Source organism: Sinocyclocheilus grahami, unplaced genomic scaffold (assembly GCF_001515645.1).
Source record: "Sinocyclocheilus grahami isolate Dianchi unplaced genomic scaffold, SAMN03320097.WGS_v1.1 scaffold1150.1, whole genome shotgun sequence".
NCBI lineage: Eukaryota > Metazoa > Chordata > Actinopteri > Cypriniformes > Cyprinidae > Sinocyclocheilus > Sinocyclocheilus grahami.
The window spans coordinates 156223-165950 of NW_015506329.1; the positions used below are offsets into that span (position 1 = coordinate 156223).

The 9728-nt window shown below is 37.6% G+C and overlaps 1 protein-coding gene across 1 annotated transcript in view; it reads left to right on the plus strand.

Moving 5' to 3' along the window:
• The first annotated feature begins 1916 nt into the window (after nucleotides 1-1916).
• Nucleotides 1917-9728, plus strand: part of LOC107567367 (proteoglycan 4-like) — a 38658-nt gene continuing 30846 nt past the window's right edge. Inside the window, exons 1-12 of the mRNA XM_016253035.1 lie at nucleotides 1917-2142; nucleotides 4088-4148; nucleotides 4465-4585; nucleotides 4656-4760; nucleotides 6437-6469; nucleotides 6560-6619; nucleotides 6792-6839; nucleotides 6948-7028; nucleotides 7126-7206; nucleotides 8399-8455; nucleotides 8658-8717; nucleotides 8808-9700. Coding sequence (XP_016108521.1) covers nucleotides 4139-4148; nucleotides 4465-4585; nucleotides 4656-4760; nucleotides 6437-6469; nucleotides 6560-6619; nucleotides 6792-6839; nucleotides 6948-7028; nucleotides 7126-7206; nucleotides 8399-8455; nucleotides 8658-8717; nucleotides 8808-9700 — 1549 coding nt within the window. The 5' untranslated portion in view covers nucleotides 1917-2142; nucleotides 4088-4138. The remainder of the gene's footprint in view (nucleotides 2143-4087; nucleotides 4149-4464; nucleotides 4586-4655; nucleotides 4761-6436; nucleotides 6470-6559; nucleotides 6620-6791; nucleotides 6840-6947; nucleotides 7029-7125; nucleotides 7207-8398; nucleotides 8456-8657; nucleotides 8718-8807; nucleotides 9701-9728) is intronic.

The window sequence follows — 9728 nt, forward strand, 5'->3', positions numbered from 1 at the left end:
TGCGTTAAGCATTTGTAAGACTTAACACAATTCTATTTATAAAACGGCGAGTTCCTGTCCTTGATTCTGATTGGTTGAGCCGCGTTCGAAGCTGTTGTAAATTACTCTACAAACACACACCTTTGTTTACTTCTGTGTGTTGCTCTGCAACCACTTTGTTGGAACCACAACCGTTTCTGAGGAACTACATTGTTTGGTGGAAGAATACTGTGTTTATTAATACCATTACACTTTATATGCTCTGTTTTATTCTGTGAAACCTTACTACGTATATGGAATAACCGTTTAATAAAAGCAATAATCCCCATGAAGCCGTGGTTTACTGTGAATTTATAACAGCTAAGATGTTTTAGGCACTCCGCTTCGCAACGTATCTAACAACACCCCTTACCTGTGGTTAAATTCACTGTAAACCACGGCTTCTTGGGGCTTATTGCTCTATTTACAAATAATGTAATTATAAAGAATGTAATCATAATGACGTATGATCCCTCTTGTATCGTTACAGTAATTATTGGATGGCTATGCAATCTCCTACCAACTAATTTTTCTCTGCCCACTTCCACCTCCTCTACAATATCTAACAACTTCAATCGCACATGAATATAACTATTGTTATTTCAAGCTAGCCGTCCATTAGTGATGCATTTTATCTTGCACAAAAGACAGATGACAACAATGTTTCACTAATGTTGCATTTTTGCAATTCCTCCAGCAGGCGTTGGATGGGAGGTGGGGGTGTTGTTCAGATAGCTGAGATTCTCCTCTCACAGATATGAATCGCTATCGCTATGACTCACAGTCGTCAAACCTGTTCCTGTCCCGTAGCAGTAGGTGTGACCCCTGGTGAAACCACATCAGGCCTGTTAGCTTTCTCGCATGTTCACAGGGGTGTGAGTGCGTCTGATGGGTTAGTGAGTATCCTAGAGACTGTACACACCCTGTACGTACACACTTTAGACAGCGTGGTTTGGATGAGTCCCACAGTCTCCATTTAAAAAACCCTGACTCAGCCGTTCACCTCCAATGAACACTGAGTTATCACTGACAAGTTTATGTAAGCAGTTAGTAGGCAGGCGTTGTTTTTGAAAGTCTACAGCGTGTGAGTTTTTGATTCGGTGTAAATCTGGCATATCTATCAGTTCTATCAGAATTCACAGCTTTAGCGAAAATAAAATGTGCTCTCTTTTTGCATGTTCATAAATACAGTGACATGAATACACATTTTGTGACAAATTTCTGATTTAAAATGTGAATTTTTAATAAATTTGAAATTTGCTTTAAAAATGTCAAGCTGGTAAAAAAATTGGTCTCTTTAAAAAAAAATTATAATATTTATTATAGCATTATCATTGTTTTTAAACATATTGCAAAGGAGTTTTGTTTTAAAATATTCATATTTTAAAAAAACGTTTTGTCCACAAGTCTGGGTGGTGCAATCAAGCTATTTTGTGGTCATGTGACAGGACCTGTAGAGTCTCATGACTATGTCAAGGCCCATCAGACTAATTTTCAGGTTCTAAATCAAATTTCAAATTTTGGCATGTGTTTTAAAGCAGATTTTTCAATTATTTAAATTTGTATCATTTCAGATATCCTTATTCATCATGAACGTCGAGCCTGTCTTCAGTAAGTGGCACAAGCTGTTATTTTTGGAAGCTTTTCTAGAATAGTCCCACAGGAACACCTTATGAGCTCGCACCGTCCCTCTGGACACCGTCCCTCTGGTCTTTCAGTCATGCAGAAGGCAGCTTAACCCCATCTCAATTCAACCGGTTCAGAGGACATCACTTCCAGTAATTGTTTGGTGCAGATTTGTCTGAATTTGGGCTGTAAATGCAACAGAATTCAATGAATAAATGTGCTGCCATTGTTGCCAAAACATGAAGTACACACACACACACACACACACACAGAGGTACACACCTATAGGTTTGGTTGGCCTGGCCTACCCGACTGGCTGGGCAGGTCTGTGCCCACACCCGAACCTGCTCGCTAGAGGAGAGAGCTGTCAGTGAACACCTCCCCTGAACGTGTGTGTGTGTGTGTGTGTGTTTACAGAGCTCACAATCAGTCAGCCAATATCCCCAGCACTGCTCAGTGCACCTGCCACCATACTGCAGCTAAACTGACATTAATAAGGTAGGTCATCTCTTCCACTCGTTTCTAACATGTTCTGGGACTATATGGGGTTGGCGACTGCTTCTTTCACCTCTACTGGCTGATATATGACACAGTGAAAGTGTTTTTGCCTTCGTGTCGTTGATTTGGCTTTCACTCTGTCACTGTCACAATCGCTGTTCAAACATGTTTCGTCTTGCACAAGCTGTGTTGACGCTTGACGGTCATTTTGTGTCACTATGGTGCAATGAGCAACTTTGGCCTAATGGACTTAAGAAAATGTATTTACTGCCAATAAGCTTTATGTCACTTGCAGTTGTGAGGCTGTAATTTGGACATTATATGTCATGGTTATGTTGATCATTAGAAAGCATATTTTTCAGGCTTACTCAAATTATTCAGAATAGTTACATATGACAAAACAAATACTTACCGGGATGTTGATTTGGACATCCACCGAACAATTATGGAAACTAAGGGTGGTTGATTTTGAACTCAAGAGCTTATGGAATTAAAGTAGTTAAAAAATTCAAATTCTGGACATAACGTAAGGGACATAATGAAATCTGTTGCATATGATCAGGTGTTCAGACTCTTTCATTGTCAGTGTGTGTGTGTGTGTTGTGCCTGGATCAACATGGTTTAGAAAAGAAAGCTATGGACTTAAGAAAATGTATTTACTGCCAATAAGCTTTATGTCACTTGCAGTTGTGAGGCTGTAATTTGGACATTATATGTCATGGTTATGTTGATCATTAGAAAGCATATTTTTCAGGCTTACTCAAATTATTCAGAATAGTTACATATGACAAAACAAATACACACCGGGATGTTGATTTGGACATCCACCGAACAATTATGGAAACTAAGGGTGGTTGATTTTGAACTCAAGAGCTTATGGAATTAAAGTAGTTAAAAAAATTCAAATTCTGGACATAACGTAAGGGACATAATGAAATCTGTTGCATATGATCAGGTGTTCAGACTCTTTCATTGTCAGTGTGTGTGTGTGTGTTGTGCCTGGATCAACATGGTTTAGAAAAGAAAGCTATGAATCTTGCTGCAGATGTACATCTTGTGATCTGTATCTCAGGTTCAAAACAACCTGATTAAATAAACATATATTCATGATTTGTGTCATAAAGAAATGCACGAGTAATTTGACTTCTGTAACTGAAACCATTTAAGCATGACTCTCCAACTTCCCTGTTCTCTGTTGGATGGAACGAATCTGTCAGTTACTTGGAGAATTTCCTGAATGATTTTTTTTTTTGTTTGAAAGTTGTGTAACATTTTTTTAGTTTGGCAGTCTCATGATGAGAAATATATATTGTGTTAGTTTAGCCTGCCAACAATTCATCACCTTTGTATACCTACAATTTATACTTGAGGCATGTAATTCACTGTTTACTTGGTGTGATTATTATTAAAAAAAAAATGCAGTGCGTCCAGAATTATTTTTTTTAATTAAATTAATGTAATCAACTATTTCATTAATGTACACTTCCATTCAAAAGTCCGGGGTTGGTAGGATTGATTGATTGATCGATTTATGATCACCAAGGCTGCATTTTTGTAATCAAATATACAGTAAAAATAGTAATACTGTGAAATATTATTACAATTTAAACGTTTTTTTTTTATGTATACACAGTACTTTTTTTAATAAGTTTATGGGCGTTTTCTTTAACCCTAAAACACAACACAGCGATTCAAAATATGGGTAAAACACTTGTGAAAAATGGAAAATTCAATCAATGCTGATTGATTGAAATGCTGATTTAATGCTCAAGGAACACTTGTTCTATCTTTCTATTTTAGTGCACCTTTGTTGCATTGTCAGTACTTTCTATTTTAAAAAATATTGATCATGTAAATGAAAAATGAAAGGCCAATAAATGAAATGAATACAAATATTTGCTTTTGTGGGGTTTTTAATGACTGACCTTTTTCTTTTTTAATCCAGGTGTCTTTCGAGGCAGTTTTTTAGACCTTTTTGACTAGAGGGCCACTAACAATGTCCAAAGGTAAGATCCAATAACCAATGTTTCAATGTATCTTATCTTATTGAATCTCACATGAGTCAAACTGTCAGTGTTTATGCATAAGTCAGAGCTATTAATTTATGGCATTCCATTCTTACAACCAAAACAATGATGTCCTGCGTCACAGCATCAAATCCTGTCGTGCCACATGTCACACATTGCTTAACACATTCAACTTTTTTTTATTGTCTGTTAGCACTGATGCTATCAACTTATCAACTTTTGGCTCAATGTAGTGATATTAAAATATATCTTTATATGTTTGTGTATGATAAGCTCTGGACTGTCTTGATTTCAGAGGGGGACAGACAATCAGTTTTGCGGACCACAAAGGTTCGCACCGCTCTAAAAGGAGACAGCAGCTGGATACAGAGACAACAGCAAGAGAATCTTGAGAAAGATGAGGAGGAGAAACCATGGTGAGAAATAAATATTATAACAAATCTTAAAGTTCACAGTACAATTTATCTAACACGATCTCTCTTGTAGGGTCGCCGAAGTGCGAGCAAACCGTTCAAATGGTGTGTTTGAAGAAACAAGTCCTGTTTCCTCACCCACACCCGATGTGCCTCAGCCTAGATCCGACACAGAGAAGTATGCATTATTACTCTCCATGGTCTACATCTACATTTACTCATTTAGCAGGCCAACGTAACCTACAGATGTAGAAAATGTCAGTAGAGCACAGTAAAGAGTCATTTGTGTATTGTTCAGTGTTCTTTTGGGTTTACTGAAGACCTAACACACCACTGCATTTTGAATCATGTTCAGAGATTTGAGCTACACTCTTCAAAATAAAGGTGCTTCACGATGCTATAGAAGAACCTTTTTGTCTAAATGGTTCCATAAAGAACCTTCAACATCTGAAGAACCTTTCTGTTTCACAAAAGCTTCTTTGTGGCGAAAGAAGGTTCTTTAGATTATAAAAAGGTAAGAAAGAGATGGTTCTTTAAAGAACCTTTGACTGAATGGTTCTTTGTGGAACCGAAACTGGTTCTTCTATGGCATCGCTGTGAAGAACCTTTTGAAGCACCGTTATTTTTAAGAGTGTAGAGAAGCAATGCGGTACTCCAGTGTTGTGCAGCATTAAAAAAACTGCATGACTGGTCTGCTTAGATTTAGATGGTGGTCAAACACTATCCCCAACTTATTGGCAACCTGAATGGTTCATTTGTGAACCTTACTGAATGGTGTTGTCTTAAATTGGATTGGCTTGGAAGAAAAGAAGCTTCCCAGTAGGTTGAGCTGGAGGTGGTGTTTTTTTCACCCAGACCGCAAGCATTGATTTCTTTACGTTTCGTATATCTGCATATATCCTTGTTTCGGTTTCTCCTGTTGAATGACGAATACAGACTATTGATAGCTGCTGATATATGCAGGAGCAGGACACACATGCTAGTTTGTAGTCAGCTGTAGTCTGTGCGGTGTGTTCAAGCACAGATTTTTGGTGCAGACAGAGCTGACAACACCGTCGGCTTTTGTCGCCGCTAGTTCTTTGAAGTTGGCTTTGTGTGTCCCGTCCTTATCAGACAAACGAAGGTCTGTGCAGCCACTGTAAGATTGTCAGGTTAGCACTAGCAGGAAAATCAATGTTTCTAGATGATCGGTCACATCAATGTTGTGTATTTCAGAAAGTGGAAGGGACCAATAACCGAACCCTGAGGCACACCAGCAGTTATTTGACACCAACACACCATGAATAATCTGTCTGTAAAGTAATACTCAAACTAGTGAAGTGCAGTTCTGTGAACAATAAGGTGGACATGAGGATCTGGTGAATTACTGTGTTGATGGCTACAGAGTTGTACAGCAGAATGAGGATGAATGATTGAGCGGATGCTTTCGCAAACCGCAGGGCTTTGTTGACTCATAGCAAGGTTTCTATTGAATGTCTGCTTTTGAAGCTTAACTGATTGTTGTCTAGCTGGTTGTTCTATGAGAAGTAAAAAAAGTGCTTTTGCAATGGACACAAGGAAAGAAACTGATCTGAAATGTTCTGTTATTATAAGATTATGTACTTTTTAAGCAGTGGAGATACCTGATACTGTAGGAGTGACAGAAGAAGCGTAGGAGATGTGGCTTGTAGAAAATAGGAGGGAATAGGGTCAATAAATATGTAATATATACACTCCTAAAAATGAAGGTTCCTAAAGGGGGTTTTCACAGTGATGCCATAGAAGAATTATTTTGGTTCCCCAAAGAACCTTTAAGTTAAAAGAACCACGTTTTTACATGTTAAAAATGACCATATTTTATTTTCAAATTCACAGACCAAAAACATCTGAATCTGGATACTTAATCAGGTAATGAGAACGCTCGGTCAATCAAAAGTTATCTTTATCAGCCCTGCCTTTGTATTACTTTCCTTCATATGTGACCATTTACTTTTGCAGAGGGGTATTCAAGAGAACCGATTCCAAGCCAACATCAAATTCATCCACCAATGGATATGCGTAAGAACATTATGAAGGATCAGAAACCACACTAGTTCATCATGAAATAAATTCCATTAAATTAATATGGATGTATTTTTACGCTTAAACTACATTTCTAATATATGATTTGTAATTGCTAATAAAAGATAAACCAGTTTTAATAGAATGCTATTTGTCTCTCCTCCATTAGTGGAATAAATAGCTTCACCAAAAAGCCATCTGAGAGTTACAAGAAAATGTAAGTTAGCCCGAAAACACTCAAGCATGTGGGTCACGCACATGAAGCCTTTGAGCTCATTTTAGCACATCTTAATTATGCTTATTTCCATACATTTTTTTTCCCCAGAGCCCCCCACACAATTCGGTCCAGCAATGAAAAGACAGTGCAGTCTGAACCAACTCTGAGTCCAGAGGAAATGGAAAAGAGGTGAGAGACCACACTCCCCAGACTGATTTATCCAAGGTGACTTCATTTTCCTCTTCATAAAATAACATTTCCTTTGTATGTGTGTGTGTGTGTACAGGACAGAGGCAGCCAGCAGTGTGCTGAAGGGATCGGCAGCATATCGCCGTTCATACGTAATGTCAGCTGCAAAGAAATATGAGTAAGTGTCTTGTTGAAAATATGATTTCTGGAAATCTAACATACTTTGGAAGTGTACCATGGTAATACACAAAAAGCCATCTGAGAGTTACAAGAAAATGTAAGTTAGCCCGAAAACACTCAAGCATGTGGGTCACGCACATGAAGCCTTTGAGCTCATTTTAGCACATCTTAATTATGCTTATTTCCATTCATTTTTTTCCCCCAGAGCCCCCCACACAATTCGGTCCAGCAATGAAAAGACAGTGCAGTCTGAACCAACTCTGAGTCCAGAGGAAATGGAAAAGAGGTGAGAGACCACACTCCCCAGACTGATTTATCCAAGGTGACTTCATTTTCCTCTTCATAAAATAACATTTCCTTTGTATGTGTGTGTGTGTGTACAGGACAGAGGCAGCCAGCAGTGTGCTGAAGGGATCGGCAGCATATCGCCGTTCATACGTAATGTCAGCTGCAAAGAAATATGAGTAAGTGTCTTGTTGAAAATATGATTTCTGGAAATCTAACATACTTTGGAAGTGTACCATGGTAATACCATGCACAATAGTTAATAATATGTACCTTTAAGGTGCTAATATACACGTTTTAGGCCTAAATATGGTAAAAAGGTGTATCAAGTGACAGCTTTTTCACGTTTTTCTAAGTGTATCACCACTGTATATTTTTATAAGAAGGCCTCCCCTTTTTTTTTGTTTCATGTTAAATATATAAACATTACTTACACCATCAACAAAACAACTCCCAATATTATTCGAATTTGTATTTTTACATTAACAGTGTAATTAATGTTCTATTTATTAAAACAAACTATATTTGAGTTGAGTTGAGTTTATTTGACACAAAAAGTAGCAATTCACTGTTATAACTTTCTTGTCAAGGATAATTTCCATTGTGGTCCTTGCTTTAAAAAAGAGAATCAAAATGTCTTTTTAAGAATTTTTACATTTATTCCAAAATACTAACTATAAGAACACAGTAACACATTTCATATTTCATGTGTATTTTATTTGTTAACTTATGTTCAGCTTCTTTTTAATAGTCAACTTTAATAGTTAATTTAAGGCAGTGCATCCACGTGACTTTTCCCCATTGACTCTTAATTACTTTTCCTCTGTACCACTATTTGGTTAAAATATTAAGATGAATGCATATCCTATTCCTCACTGCACAATGTTCACATCTAATATCTCCAGATCTTCAGAGAAGCCTGACAGCTCTGCTGAGATGGGCATTTGCTTTGTTGCAAAAAGGTACTAGCCCACACTGACAAAAGTAAATAGGGTGAAAACTGGTAAAGTGGCACAGTTGATGATATGGCACCGATTAAACTTACTCATCTATCATTATGTGCATCAGCAATAAGTTAAAGTGCCCCACTTTACCTGTGTAAACCCTATATGTTATCACCATTATCCTCATCCTCTTACTTTTGCATGTGTATGTGGTTTGTAGGGTAGATATCAGTGATGATGATGACACTACAGCGTCTGTTAAGTCTGTGCCTGTGCAAAGGTAAACTTCACAACATCTCTCAGTTATACAACTTCAAGCTCCTATTTCTTGTTTAACACCATCTCATTTGTAATTGTATTTTATTTACAGTGTAAAATCAAACACTGAGCCAGTGGTGAAGGAGGTCAAGCCAGCAGCACCTGAAATTAAATCTGAACCTAAGCCAGTGACGGAAACTAAACCTACAACACAAACTCAAATAACAACTGAAGCTATCGCCACATCAGAATCTAAAACAGCGCTAGAAAATACAACACAGCCTAAAACAGCATCTGAGCCTAAACCAGCAACTGAAACTACAACAGTGGCTGAAACCAAGCCTACAGCACAGACTAAAACAGTAACTGAACCTAAACCTACAACACAAACTACAACAGCAACTGATCCTAAACCCACATCAGAACCTAAAGCGGCTGAAACTAAACCTACAACAAAAACTGAACCTAAACCAGCAATTGAAACTAAAACAGAAACTAAATCTACAACACAGACTATAACAGCAACTGATTCTAAACCCACATCAGAGCTTAACCCGGCTGAAACTAAACCTACAGCAACTGAACCTAAACCAGCAATTGAAACTAAAACAGTAACTGAAACTAAAACAGAAACTAAACCTGCAACACAAATTACAACAGCAACTGAACCTAAACGCACACCAGAGCCTAAACCAGCTGAAACTAAACCTACAGCAACTGAACCTAAACCAGCAATTGAAACTAAAACAGTAACTGAAACTAAAACAGAAACTAAACCTGCAACACAAATTACAACAGCAACTGAACCTAAACCCACACCAGAGCCTAAACCAGCTGAAACTAAACCTACAGCAACTGAACCTAAACCAGCAATTGAAACTAAAACAGTAACTGAAACTAAAACAGAAACTAAACCTGCAACACAAATTACAACAGCAACTGAACCTAAACGCACACCAGAGCCTAAACCAGCTGAAACTAAACCTACAGCAACTGAACCTAAACCAGCAACTGAAACTAAAACAGTAACTGA